Source organism: Schistocerca serialis, chromosome 7 (genome assembly GCF_023864345.2).
Source record: "Schistocerca serialis cubense isolate TAMUIC-IGC-003099 chromosome 7, iqSchSeri2.2, whole genome shotgun sequence".
In the NCBI taxonomy this organism is placed as follows: Eukaryota; Metazoa; Arthropoda; class Insecta; order Orthoptera; family Acrididae; genus Schistocerca; species Schistocerca serialis.
The window spans coordinates 533,199,331-533,214,948 of record NC_064644.1 but is presented as its reverse complement, the minus strand read 5'-3'; the positions used below and the strand labels follow the sequence as shown (position 1 = coordinate 533,214,948).

Below are 15,618 nucleotides of genomic sequence, written 5' to 3'. Positions count from 1 at the left end.
AATAATTTGTTTCAGATTTTAGAAAGTAAATCTGTTTCGAGAATTCCAATACAGCAGTTACTACAGTGTACTGATAAAATGTTTTTTTGTGAACGATGTATTACGTGACAGAAACAGTCAAATGTTATAGGCCATAACTGAATCCACAATGAAGACCTTATCAACATGTCGCATATGGGACCCAACATTAGACTCAGTGATAAGAAACTTGCTCTGTTAACGATAGCAAATCATCTCAGATACCAAATAAATTAAATGCACTAAGTATGTGTGCCTGTTTCGAATTATACCTGAAGGACAGTCAGATCGCTAAAAAATATTACCTCTTTGGACTTTATTCACTTAATGAAGAGGGCATCTTTAATCACGGAAATTTGATGTGGAACTCACGGACAAATACTAATGCAAACACATTGTACTTATACGTCTGCCATCCTTCTTCTAAATGGGCGTAATCTGTGTTTTCTTCCACTCACTGGCCACTTTTTTTTGTTAGATGTAGGCAGAGTAATATTGTAGTTTATGGGAGCTAATTCAGGTGCAAATTCTGTGCTGAACATCAGAGGTTCTATCGAATCCTGGAACCTTGTTTAATTTTAGCGATTATAACTTTTCTGTGCGACACTGACACTAATTTCAATATCACTTCTTATTGTAGTGTTACCGGAAGTAAACTGAGCGGTACACGTGTGTCTTCGTCAGAGAAGGAACACTTGAAAGCAGAGTCCACCATTTCTCACCATTTCTGCTTTTGCTTTTCTACACTCAAATTCAGTTCTTGTGTGATCGATGGTATATATATATATATATATATATATATATATATATATATATATATATATATATATATATATACACTCCTGGAAATTGAAATAAGAACACCGTGAATTCATTGCCCCAGGAAGGGGAAACCTTATTGACACATTCCTGGGGTCAGATACATCACATGATCACACTGACAGAACCACAGGCACATAACAGGCAACAGAGCATGCACAATGTCGGCACTAGTACAGTGTATATCCACCTTTCGCAGCAATGCAGGCTGCTATTCTCCCATGGAGACGATCGTAGAGATGCTGGATGTAGTCCTGTGGAACGGCTTGCCATGCCATTTCCACCTGGCGCCTCAGTTGGACCAGCGTTCGTGCTGGACGTGCAGACCGCGTGAGACGAAGCTTCATCCAGTCCCAAACATGCTCAATGGGGGACAGATCCGGAGATCTTGCTGGCCAGGGTAGTTGACTTACACCTTCTAGAGCACGTTGGGTGGCACGGGATACATGCGGACGTGCATTGTCCTGTTGGAACAGCAAGTTCCCTTGCCGGTCTAGGAATGGTAGAACGATGGGTTCGATGACGGTTTGGATGTACCGTGCACTATTCAGTGTCCCCTCGACGATCACCAGTGGTGTACGGCCAGTGTAGGAGATCGCTCCCCACACCATGATGCCGGGTGTTGGCCCTGTGTGCCTCGGTCGTATGCAGTCCTGATTGTGGCGCTCACCTGCACGGCGCCAAACACGCATACGACCATCATTGGCACCAAGGCAGAAGCGACTCTCATCGCTGAAGACGACACGTCTCCATTCGTCCCTCCATTCACGCCTGTCGCGACACCACTGGAGGCGGGCTGCACGATGTTGGGGCGTGAGCAGAAGACGGCCTAACGGTGTGCGGGACCGTAGCCCAGCTTCATGGAGACGGTTGCGAATGGTCCTCGCCGATACCCCAGGAGCAACAGTGTCCCTAATTTGCTGGGAAGTGGCGGTGCGGTCCCCTACGGCACTGCGTAGGATCCTACGGTCTTGGCGTGCATCCGTGCGTCGCTGCGGTCCGGTCCCAGGTCGACGGGCACGTGCACCTTCCGCCGACCACTGGCGACAACATCGATGTACTGTGGAGACCTCACGCCCCACGTGTTGAGCAATTAGGCAGTACGTCCACCCGGCCTCCCGCATGCCCACTATACGCCCTCGCTCAAAGTCCGTCAACTGCACATACGGTTCACGTCCACGCTGTCGCGGCATGCTACCAGTGTTAAAGACTGCGATGGAGCTCCGTATGCCACGGCAAACTGGCTGACACTGACGGCGGCGGTGCACAAATGCTGCGCAGCTAGCGCCATTCGACGGCCAAAACCGCGGTTCCTGGTGTGTCCGCTGTGCCGTGTGTGTGATCATTGCTTGTACAGCCCTCTCGCAGTGTCCGGAGCAAGTATGGTGGGTCTGACACACCGGTGTCAATGTGTTCTTTTTTCCATTTCCAGGAGTGTATATATATATCTTAAAAGCCAAACGTGTTTCATTCAGCATCTCCCTATCTCTAGATCTATTCTTGTTTTACATTTATTATGCAATGAAAGATGTTTCTTTACAATTTGCGGTATACCGTAGAGCGTCGCCCCAAACCCGAAGTTTTCTACTAGGTACGAGTACATCTCTAAGTGCGCGGTCAACTATTATTTTAGATCTGCGCTGCAGTTCCCGTACATTCTCCCGCCCAAGTTAATGTTTTCGGTCCCTTTTCCAGATATGCCACTGATGCTTTTATATCTAGTTTACTGAACATATAAAACTTCCTATTCATTTTAGTTGCCATTTGTAAAAGTAATCATTGTCGCTGCAGCTGGCTCGTAGTCACTGATATCAATTTCCACGAGGACATCTTCAAAGATGTCGAGTTTATTTGTTTGCGAGAGATTTAATACATTTCAAGCACAAATGGACTTCCGAAATATTTGTATAGGTTTAAGAGAAGGCATTTATTAATGTTTTGGGAATATTTTGTAACACTCACCACTTACAAAACTGCATATCGAAACTGACTGTTGGATGATTAGTTTTCCAGTGACGACTTACCATTATCTGGATTGGGTGAAAAACCTTGTGTAAACCCCACACACAGATCACCACGTAGGTGGCAGCGTCTGACGTGTAGCACACCTCAAACATTTAGTAGGGTGCTACAGTTCTCAATTCCATGGCGCACGTCCAGTAAGTAACAGGCTAGCTTGTCGATGTTTGGTTAGGCCTTCTGCCCGGCTAGAAACCAGAGGTCCTCGATCACTTCTTGGGACACTGCTGAAAACTGTGAACTTCGTTGAAAACCCATGATCAAGTTTGGCCTTCTCAACTACCTCTGCCAGTCGTTGGAATTGATCAAATACGATCTTGGACTCCAGACGACAGGCATCGTTTATTTCTGCACGTGCTACAATCTGCAGTTGTTCCCTAAATGGTTGACGTAACAGCCTCTTTGACATGTGTAATGAGCTAGCTAATCATACACACAGAGGGATTCTTGCCACTCCTTGCTGCCGTTTCCGTAAGCGGTATCTTTATTCGCCATAAGTCTCAATTGCTGACGATGAAGATACCACTGTCATTTTGTTCTTCATTCCCCCTAACACTTGCCACGCCAAGCTTCACAACACGTGAAATCTGTGGCAGTGGAATACAGCGCCTCAAACCTGTTGATTACGAGGATACATGTAAGACCCTGAACTATTCCTGGTCCCCATCTTCCCTGTACAGGACGCCCAGACCGACCACCAGTAAAGTGGATGAGTGGTGATAAATTCTGTACTACCTGCATGGCAGAGAGCATCCATTTGAGAGGATAGTATTTCAGATACCTCTCCTATCTCTGTAACACGTCATTTACCTAGCAAACTCATTCGAAGCAGCTTCCATTTGTTAGAAAGCTGTCACAGAGCTTTACAGCTGTTTAAGAACAGCAGCTAAGCCATTACACGTCCAAGAATAGTACTCACGGTGGTGGTGCATTCTGGTTGATGCAATATTAATTGGAAACTGGTTAACGTTATATTAGCCTCACTCACTTTCTTTTTATTTCATGACCTATCATGTAACAAGTGTCTCAAGTTCCCTTTAAGATCTGAAGCTACAGAACCCAATAATTGTAATTTTTTTAAAGAGCTATGCATCGCTGTTTAATTACACACCACGTATGTGTTGAAGTAACTGAAAACTGTTCAACACAGCAGACACAAAATTAGAGTTTATGTCGTGATTCTATTTCCTTACCAGAAACCAGTTTCATACTAAAACACAGTATCGTAATTAAATTTCAAAGGTGTGGGGAGTAGAACAGAGAATTTATAACATTGTATTTTTATTTGCATTAGTGGACAGTCATTCTTGGAATGCATATAGTACACAAAAATAAAAGAGCATAGAGTCTTCTAAGTTTCTGCTGCTCTATATCGTCAGAAGTATCCGCAGTTGACAAAGTGAGAAGTTCTCCACGGTCTAAGTCTTCCACAAAGGACGCTACGTGAAGGCTGGCTTTGCAGCGCGGGTAGGAAGCTGTCGTGTCGCCACGATCTCTTGAAACATGGTTGCTGACGGCTTCGGTGTTCGGGTCCTATTCTGATCACTGAAGTCCACTTGATAAAAGCCATATTTCACACTGCAAAAAATAACAAAAATAAAAAAATGAAAAACTACGTAACGTATTTATGTTCAAAATATCTACAAGAAACACTTTCAGAAGACTGCCAAAGTTTCACAGACGAGAAAACTGTTTCAGTTTTAGTTGATCACGTCGTAGGCGTAGCGTTGTTGTATAGACCACAGTAGATTCCTAAGACACTACTCAATAAGGCCTGTTTCAGTTTCTACAAAAAAACGTTTTACGGCTGTCCATATGAGTAACCATCCGCGCGAAAAGGAGGTACAGTCTTTCACTACAGTTGCGGTTAACTGTTTCGAAATTCATAGTTCATTGTCAGCAGAATCAAAAAGCTCATGTTAATTTAGGAGATTTTACACACATTGGCGAATGGCTACAGTCATCGAACCACATTGCATCATTCGATTTCTAGAATGTTGTTAATGCCTGATGTTTTCATTTGAGACATGTTTCTGTCTTTAATGCTTTCTTTCTTTCTCATTTCTTCCAGTACCTTACGAAACGTTTCGTGCTTCACACACATTTACCAGTAAAATTAACTGGACCAGTAAAGCGAGCAACAGCATTGATATGAAAAATTTCGCTGGAAGAAAACGATTAAGGAATTTATCGGACTGTTGCTTTAAGAGTCGGCTGATAAGTAGTGAAATTATAGTCAGAGTGAGCAACTATCATCAGTGTCAGAAATTATCATCAGTGAAATTCGCCGAGAAGGCCCTTATTTTCGCTAATTTACTTATCACCACCAAATTATCATTATAAATTATCTGATTATGTCGTTTATCTTAATTTACTCTGATGTTTGTTCTAGCTTTTCAGATATGTTATTCTAATTAGCATTGTTTCGTTTCTATCTCGGTCATACATATTTCCTAAGTAGTATTTCACAGGTAAAATTTGATCATAACTAACACCTTTTCAGTGTCCTCGATCCGATAGTAAGTGTAGTTACCATTTCTGTCAGATTGTTCTGTTATGGTTTTCACTTATTTGTCAGTAGTTAACAGCAAACCCAAAGTTTTCACAGCACCACTCAGGAAGTGACTATAACACGAAGAGAATGTAATAATTTATTATACTTACGTGTATCCTCTAATCCACTCGAAACCGTCAAGCAGGCTCCATCCTGTGTAACCAATCAAGTTGATACCATCTTCATGAATGGCATTCAGTATCTCCGCCAGGTAAGCCTGCGCAAAGTGTTCGTAGTTAGCATAGCGTGTAATGGCCGGTGAGTGAATTCCATTTAAATAAATTTGTAAATGTACCGTTACTACTATCAAAATACAAACTGCGATGAGTGTGAGTGTGACTGGCACCCCAAAAGAAATTGATATTTGTCGCAATCGGTTCAGTCACTGTTTGTGTAAGTCATTGTTTTCTATCTGACCATCGACAATTTACCAAGATAAAGAGCGAACAGATACACATTATCACTCCAATGTTTAGGTTACAATATCTCCGCACTCAATAAATATATAGTCCTGCAATTTTAACATTTATTTAGATTATTTCTAAAAAATAGGTATTCTAGAATTGGTTCTAATTCAGAAAATAGTTTTCATTTTGATCTGTCACGTAAGGATCTTTCGCAAAATAATGTCTCATATTTTTAGATTTAAGTAACAGAAACACAAATATTAAAATTGCAATCAGTTATACATTTTTACAACTATTGTTTTCTGTCTACAGGCTCACATTAAAAATACTACATTAACAATTATCTTAACAACATAACGGGTACTCTGTTACATTTAATCTTCAAACTTTCTCAATTTTTTTTAATTTTATCTTCTCACATAACATTCATCTTTATTGTTGCTTCACAACATCCAGCAATAACTGGCCACCATGCTTTTATACCGTCTTCCCTGGTATCTCTTCTCCATCTTCTTAACGCCCTGGCGGAAGCGGTCTCCTTGCTTATCGCTATAATTTCCCAGATTTTAGGGAGAATAGTCGGTATGTGTGTGCAAGAAGTCGACCTTTATGCTCATGTTACAATCCAAATACATGAAATTTTCCAACTTTTTTTTTTTGCACTTTTCTTATGATCTGGATGTTATATTCCCCAGAAATTTTTCTGTAACAGGCTTGATAGACGTCATTGCACCTTTGTCTGTAATATTCATCATGTTCTCAAATTTGAGGCCTTTCATCAATCTGTGCTTTGAGGACTAACCCCAAAAGGACAGCTTTCAGTTTTTCTTGACTAATGAGGGGAAATTTCATAGAAAGCTATTTAAAGCAGGGTCTATCATATGGAAGAACCTCTGCGAACTGATTCATCAGATCCAATTTCACATGCATTTGCGGAAGCATTTTTTTTTTTTTTTTTTGGCCTATTAGCGGTTTCTGATTGTAGCACCAGGAACAAAATGTTTCCGATTTGGCCAAATCTTTGCAGTCCAATACTTTATATTTTTCCAGTGATCACATTCATATAAAAACCAGGGTACTTTCATGTGTTCAGCTTGCTGCCCTAATAAAATTCATATAGTCAAAAATAAAATAAACTTCATTTCATTATGAAAAAACTGTACGTCATAGAAGAAAACTAAAAACAGTTTTGAAATCTACACATAAAGTTAGTTAAAAAGACAGATTTGCTTTCAGTCGTTTGATATTATACGAGCAAGTCCTTAAAGTGTGTATCGCGTCTCTCTTCGACTGCCTGCAACTTGAAATATTTCAGCACTTCTGTTCCGCTCTGTCGCCACTCAGACTAGCTTGTAACAGTCCGATTGACGGTTCTTTGTATAGGCCCCAAGACCCCTAATAGTTTGAGCTGACATTTGATCCACGTACTTGAGCAGTAATCTAGTATGTCCCATACAAGTGTTCAGTGTGCAGTTTCCGTTAGAGACAAATTGCAGTTTCCCAGTATCCCACCAACGAATCGATTCCTACCATGTGCTTTGCATAACACAACTGCGCCTCTATTGGCGTTCCACCTCCTGTTTAATATTTATTTGGCTTTGTTCAGTACATTTTCTTCCCTCCTAATATCTCTTCAGTCGCCCATTCCTCGTCGTTCTGCTTCCGTGATCTTGATCTTGTTTCTCGTTCAGTGCAGCATGATCTCCCACTTTACTCCTACAACTGAACGAACCAGTCTTGCACCTTATCCATCTGTCTTCCACTCCCGCCTGACTTCTGTCATCAATCTGTTCCCCGTTAAGCATGTTGCACTACATATATTCTTGGACAACGTGTTATTGCCCGACCGCCAACGTTCCAGTCAAATCTCAGTCTGTTCTTCTGTGAGATGCCTGAACTTGATTCGGCACTCTCTGTCAGCTCCTGCCTTGACCTATGTGATTTTATACAGGTGTAACTCATTAACCCGACAGCCAAAGGATACCACTCCTTTTTTACGTTCTGCGAAGTGCACTATTTTGCATTTCTCTACATTGCGATAAGGTTGGTATCTTTGCCACCAGATTGATCTAGAGGGACATTACTTCAATTATTATGGGATAGAATGTCTCCATAAATAAATTTATCATCTGCGAATGACCTGAATTGTAATTAACAAAAATCTAGTAACCCAGTCTTCTACAGGAAGGAGAAAACAACATGGCCCAAATACAGGGTGTAAACGGTACAAGTGAAGACATTTCTATACTGAGGACGGCGTACTGAATAACATTACATCAGTATCTACGATATTTTTGCAGTCAAATGATCATAACTATAATAAGTCGTCTGTTTTTAGATTTATTAGTATCTCTAAGTATGTGTGACAAGAGCAAGCCATTAATGGTTGTTTTCCCTCAAGCAGCAGGTCAAGTGGTATAGTGTGGACGCGTGGACGCAACACAGTTAGTCTATATCGGCAGGCGTATTCCACTCAGTGGTGCAGTTACGACCGTGCAGAAAATATTAGGTCGTAAAGTCTGTGATGTGTTTGTGGGAAGACCGTTCGATGCAGAGAAAAACAACCTACACAATGATGTGTGCTCATATTAATGTACCATGTATAACAATATCCGCGCTTAATTACGTCGCTGCAGCGCTGTGTTCGATTTATCGAACTATGTGACATGCCTAGCAGCTCTATGGTATAGCAGCAATATTGTTTCTAGTGTTGTGCCGCAGCTCTTACAGTGCCTGAGTATTGAACGCGACCCTTCAATTTGGCTCACAGGTAAAAATCACAAGAAGAGAGATCAGGCGAACTGGGTGGCCAGGAGACTTCGCTGCCCCGGACTGACCTCTCCTCACAGAACACCTCACGCATTCGTGAAGAGGTTGTCAAGGGGGTGTGTGTCGTTGTTAAGTATTGCTTAAAAGATCCACACAGCCGCTCATCTTTTGTCAGTTAATTCACTTATGGATTAAGCAGTTCCTGGACATACCTCTTAGCTCTAAGAGTTCGTTCAAAGTATCTTCTTACGTTACGAACGACAGACACGGCGCATCAAACAACAGTGTTGAGATTGTGCATCAGCTCTTCAAAATGTGTTGGGAGTTTCTGATATATAATGCCGCATGTCACTCAAATGTAATACAGTTAAATGCTTGGTGCACAGGAAACGGGTGACGCGCATGCGGTGACAGGTAACAGAAACCGATTGGTGCATCGAAATCACCGTATTTTAGGTTATGGGCAGTTCTCCTTTTCTTTAACAAGAATCAGTTTGAAGTCAGTCTTATTAATATTTTCCGAGCCGGTTTAATTTTGCCAAGCCTGTATAACACAAACAACAAAGATCCTGTCACTCTCCGCAGGCCCACACCTAACATTACGCCAATGCCCGCGGGCAACCCACCATCTGGCGTAAAGAAGTGACTTGCGCGCAGCACGATATTTTAGAACCAGTCGCAAACCTGGTTAAAAAATGGGAAGTCTAGTGTTTAATGTCCCGTCAACGACAAAGTAAATGCAGACGATACAGAAGCTGAGGCAAACGTAGTTAGCTGTCTCAGTTGCCTTAAGACGTCTCGATGTACCACTGAGTGAAAAATCTTATCGGAATCCTAGAAACAGCGATTCATCCTGGTTTCCTTTCATACCGAGCGAGACGGCGCAGTGGTTCTAACACTGCGCTCGCTTTCAGGAGACTGTTTAGAATTCGGTCCGACCATCCAGATTTAAGTTTTACCTGCATCGCTTATGAATTGTCTTTGAAAGTACATGGACTTTTCTTGCCGATCCTGTCTTAATGCGAGCTTGCGCTCCGCTTCTAATATCCTCGTTGTCGACGGGGTGTTAAACACTGAACTAACTTTCCTTTTCGTTTCGTTACTCCATGCCACTGAGGACAACACCTGTGATTAGCTATGAGTACTTGACACATTCGATACTTCGAAACACGTCTCTTCTACTACACTCACTTTGGTCTCCATATTTTGCTTCGGTCGTTCCTGTCATATCCCCGAATACTTATCGTTCCTCCTGGGTAGATAACTTTCAGAGGTTATAGTATGAATCACAGAAAGGAAAAAAATGTTCAGTCAATATGGGCTCTAAAGAGCATACCACAAGGGCCATGAGCATCTGCTATACAGCGCATCTATTCTACTGAAGAAGTGCCCACAGCTCTTGAGGTATACATTTTAGACCCCATGTTCACACAGCATGTTGTTCTTAATGGACAGACGTCTGCAGACGTTAAAGTAACATCTGGCGTGCCACAGGGTAGTATTATGGGACCATTGCTTTTCACAATATATATAAATGACCTAGTAGATAGTGTCGGAAGTTCCATGCGGCTTTTCGCGGGTGACGCTGTAGTATACAGAGAAGCATTAGAAAATTGCAGCGAAATGCAGGAAGATGGTTCAAATGGCTCTGAGCACTATGGGACGTAACTTCTGAGGTCATCAGTCCCCTAGAACTTAGAACTACTTAAACCTAACTAACCTAAGGACATCACACATATCCATGCCCGAGGCAGGATTCGAACCTGCGACCGTAGCGGTCGCGCGGTACCAGACTGTAACGCCTAGAACCGCTCGGCCACTCCGGCCGGCCTGCAGGAAGATCTGCAGCGGATAGGCACTTGGTGCAGGGAGTGGCAACTGACCCTTAACATAGACAAATATAATGTATTGCGAATACATAGAAAGAAGGATCCTTTATTGTATGATTATAAGATAGCAGAACAAACACTGGTAGCAGTTACTTCTGTAAAATATCTGGGAGTATGCGTACGGAACGATTTGAAGTGGAATGATCATATAAAATTAAATGTTGGTAAGGCGGGTGCCAGGTTGAGATTCATTGGGAGAGTCCTTAGAAAATGTAGTCCATCAACAAAGGAGGCGGCTTACAAAACACTCGTTCGACCTACACTTGAGTACTGCTCATCAATGTGGAATCCGTACTAGGTCGTGTTGACAGAGGAGATAGAGAAGATCCAAAGAAGAGCGGCGCGTTTCGTCACAGGGTTATTTGGTAAGCGTGATAGCGTTACGGAGATGTTTAGCAGACTCAAGTGGCAGACTCTGCACGAAAGGCGCTCTGCATCGCGGTGTAGCTCACTATCCAGATTTCGAGAGGGTGCATTTCTGGATGAGGTATCGAATATATTGCTTCCCCCTACTTATACCTCCCAAGGAGATCACGAATGTAAAATCAGATAGATTCGAGCGCGCACGGAGGCTTACCTGCAGTCGTTCTTCTCGTAAACCATACGCGACTGGAACAGGAAAGGGAGGTAATGAGAGTGGCACGTAAAGTGCCCTCCGCCACACACCGTTGGGTGGCTTGCGGAGTATAAATGTAGATGTAGACTTTTTTTTCTTGTTTTGGTCCATACCACCACCTCTACACTACCTCTACACTACAATCGTAACGGCAACATTGCCGGTACCAATTACAGAGGTATCAGAATGATTTTCGCTAATAACTTTTCACTCGATGATTTCCAGACCAGGGTCCCTTACCTCAAATTGCAATTTTTACCCATCATCCCTGAAAGTTTGTAACATTATCAAGTGTGGAAGTCATCTTTTGTGTCTTATGCATAAGTCAGTATCGTAGTTCCTTTCGAGTGAACTCGTATAAATAACGACAATTTCGAAGCTTCTGGCAGATTAAAACTATGTGTCGAACTGGGAACCGAACCCGACAGTTTTGCCTTCTCCGGGCACTGACTGAGCTGCCCTAGCACGACTCAAGACCCGTCGTCACAGCTTTATATACGCAGTATCTCATATCTAAACTTCACAAACGTTCTGGAACAATTCGTTCTGGAAATGAAACTTTTCATTAACTAAGACACAAATACGTACTAGGATGCTAGATTCATGATTCATAGACTGTTTGGCAGAGTCTAAATTCATGAACTGACACCGCGAATACTGTTGATAACCCCGTTGCTGGACTATATATAATAGAACAGCCAGAGCTACACCAGCCTAATCGTTGTAACATTGTTAAATGACGCACGCAGGTGGGCACATACCAGATGATGTGGAGAGCATGTTACTTTAATCTACTGTTATACTGAACGAGCTAGATTCATTCTCATATCTGTTGCTCTTGATTTACGATTAATGTCACTTCATTAAATAATTTCAGCTGTATATCTGCATAGCTCCACATATAGATTTCATGTTTCTCCTGTGGAATTGACCGTCCGTCTAATGACAACCTTCTTTTCACTCCCTATACTGAGGTATCCGTAAACTTCCTTAAATAATGAGAAAACAGAAAACACCCTTACCGTTATCTTTAATATACGAGATTGATAAGCTCTTAAGCACCTACCTTTTCACAATGAATGCCATTGCACATGTTAACGTTAAATCTGAATTTAGAATACAGAAATCACTTTACGTTTCCTCTTTACCAGTGAACACTGCGTTGTCACAGCGAATGAAGTGTCTCAGCGCACAAGCTCTCTACTCACCCGCGGCACTGACAATGGTATTTTTCTCCTTCACGCTTACCCTGTAGTACTCCTGCCGACCACTGTCCTCTAGCTCTCCTGCGTCTGGAAAACCGTTCCCTGTTACAAAGATCCCTCCTCTGACGTCGTATTCGTTGTTGATCCAGTTCAGCAGACTGCGCAAGCCCCACGGAACGACCTGAAACATAAAAAATACGAAAAGCGTAATCCAAATATCAATGTCAAGAAAACCTGTGTCCTCGGAGCGTTCCGTGGTGGCGCACCTGATCGAAAGGTCCTCTCGGCTCACAACCAGCGCCACTTCGATTAAAAACCACGAGCTTTATTCGGGTGTTTGCGCCATCGTCACCAGTGTCTGCTTTACTCCTCATGACGATGGCGGAGACAGCTGTAACTCGAGTGTTTCACTCAAAGTGACGCGGATTGTAAGCCGAGAAGATTTTATTGGCTCAGGAAATGTGCTACTGCCAGTCTTGAAAGTTTAGCTCTCTATTGGAGTGAAAACTTATTTAAGTCAAATATACCAGCAGGTTGGGTCTGGAGCAGACGGAATCGCAATTCGAAATATTTAGGAAAGGATTTGCAGTTCCCGTATTTACTTGACAACTCAGAGAAATTTCCCGAAAACCTCGATCAGAATTGAGGGACAGAAGTATTTTTAAATTATTTCAATTATTCGAATCAGAAACATGTGTGATTGGTGGTGTGGGAATCGGATGTAACCAATATCAATGGGAATATTTTGTTCCATGGAAGAGAGGCCGGTGAGGATATTAGAGAAGCCAATATTACTACAATATACCTTCTGTTTACACGACAACTAGCTATGATGCAACAGGGAATTGTATGGATGCCTTAAAGAGGGTAAAACGAGTTTCAGTTGGGCAAGTCACCTCTGTGCCAACGCCTTACGGCGGTGCTAACACCGGTTCCAGTCGCATCACCGAAGTTAAGCTTTGTTGGGCTGGGCTAGCACTTGGATGGGTGACCATTCGGTCTGCCGAGCACTGATGGCAAGCAGGGTGCACTCAGCCCCTGTGGCGAAAGCTGAGGAGCCACTTGATTGAGAAGTAGCGGCTCCGGTCACGGAAACTGACATACGGCCGGGATAGCGGTGTGCTGACCACATGCCCCTCCATATCAGCACCCAATGACGATTATGGATTGAGGATGACATGGCGGCCGGTCGGTACCGTTGGGCCTTCCAAGGCCTGTTCGGACGGGGTTTAGTTTACGTCACCTTTGTAACTAATACGATGGAGAGCACCAGCGTGAGAAAAAAATTAGAGACATTCAAGGTGATGGATTTCAGGACTTTTCATGAAAACAAAAGTGATCTGTGTCTTTTTAATCCATTTCCCTTGTATTTGTCCGTCACCAGCCGAAAATTAATAATTCTAAAATACATTGTGCTGAGTCAAAAGCACGGATTTCGTACGCCATTGCAATTGCTGATCATCCGATCCGGCAAATGGGCAATAACACCTGGTGAATGCAATAATCATATATGTATGAGTATTAAAAGGCGATAAAACATGTTCTAGATGACCCGAGCGTGTCGCAGAGAAAACAGGTGGTGAAGGTGTGCGCTTCAGCGATGTAACAACTCGCCATCGCTGATTACAGAGATGCTGCATCAGTGACGCGACGCAGCCGGCCGCTATCTACGTTAGCCGTCGGCCAAAAGGAATAATAAATAATTTAACAGTCAAAATTTGGTGTGGCGTTGCGTGTTTGTTCATGTAAATGGTACCCATTGTATGACATCAGAAAATAGTTAGTTCCCCAGTAGACCTCTTACCGATAAAGTTAATCTCGGGGTATGTCTAGATCGGATGTAGTACCGGCCCACTGCGTGTTGTATACAGTAGAGGCACCGCAATTGCTGTTTAAGATTTGGGAGAGGTAAAGGAGTTTGGCTGGTGAAGTCAGTGTAGAATTTTGTGCAGTTTACGGAGACAGTGTGGCAACTTTGTCATTTATGTTCCTGTTGATAGACGTAGCTGCGACTGTAGTTTTCCTCCCAAGGCCGAGCTACAGAACATATGTAGCTTCCGGAATTTTGAAGTAGTCGCAGATTAGACACTGGTTTGCGAAATTGTGTTTTTGCGCGGTCGATTGGTTGTCGTCCTGTGGACAATTCGGGAGAAAAGAGTGGTTATTTTTCTGTGATAGTTACAGCGTAAGCCGTGTTATAGAGAGATATTTGCATTTGATGATTTTTATTGAATCGGTAGAACCAGATATCCTGTCCGTGTTGTATGATTAGTGGTTGCGTCTTGCCCGGAGGTAACTGGGTTGATAGCTGCTTTAGGGAGTGGTTTGGTAGTAACTGATGTGTATCAAGAAGACAAAGCCTCGAACACATTTTTCCCTGTTGTTATTTGGATGCCACGATCGTACAGCGGATCTAGAATTGGCTCGTGTACATTCGAACAGTTTCACCTGGATATTGTTGAGTTGTTAACCGACGGGAATAGAAAGGAACCATTTACGAGCAACACGTAAATATGCAAAAACTTGGTTAGTGGAAGTGACGAGTGGCCTGATTTAATTTAGGGAACTTTAGCGGGTCGCGTTGTGCTAACGCCTGAAGAGGCTCAGTTTTGTTTGACTTGTTAATTAAGCTTAAGACAAAAGAGGCGATGGCGCATAGATTTTTTTGTTTATATTTTTATTTGTTCTTGAATTTCCGTTTCTGTGGAAGGGGGGGGGGGGGTAGTCTTTGCTGGCACTCGATCACTTACGAGATCTGAACTTGTGTTGAGATCCTAGCCCAAAGTAAGACGAGTTTTCTTGGATCAAAATAAACCTTTGCGTGTGGTTACTTGGTAGCTGTTGCATGTAATTCATTGTGTTGTAATTGCAAGATTGCAAGTTCAAGTGTCACCTTAAAAGTGACGTGTTTGAAGGATATTTAATTTCAGAGAACAAGGGAAACTTATTTTGGTTGAAACTGAGTGATGAATAATCTCTGAAAACAGTATTATTACGTAAAGGTGAATCTATAAAAACTCTTACAAAACGACGAAAGCAAAGAGTTAAGTTTCAGAGATATTACTAGCTTCTTGCGTAACATACTCCGAATTGGTATTAGGAAGTTTTGGTTTCAGTGAAAATCACTGAACTGCGTTGGTCCACGCAGACTACACAAGAGTCCGATACTGATAAAAGCTAACAAGACTACATTTACATAAGAAAAATTCCCAAGTGACTGATAATCAGAACTGAAATTATTTGTAGTAGTTACGAGAAGTTTGCGATCATACTCACAAATGTGTAGCTGTTAATCTGTGGAATACATTACGCATCATTATTT

The 15,618-nt window shown here is 42.5% G+C and overlaps 1 protein-coding gene across 1 annotated transcript in view; it reads right to left on the bottom strand.

Moving 5' to 3' along the window:
• Positions 1-4,295: 4,295 nt before the first annotated feature.
• The window catches only part of LOC126413214 (myrosinase 1-like), a 100,005-nt gene continuing 88,682 nt past the window's right edge, over positions 4,296-15,618 (bottom strand). The window contains exons 9-11 of the mRNA XM_050083111.1: positions 12,340-12,477; positions 5,521-5,627; positions 4,296-4,434 (exon numbers count right to left, since the gene is read on the bottom strand). Coding sequence (XP_049939068.1) covers positions 4,296-4,434; positions 5,521-5,627; positions 12,340-12,477 — 384 coding nt within the window. The remainder of the gene's footprint in view (positions 4,435-5,520; positions 5,628-12,339; positions 12,478-15,618) is intronic.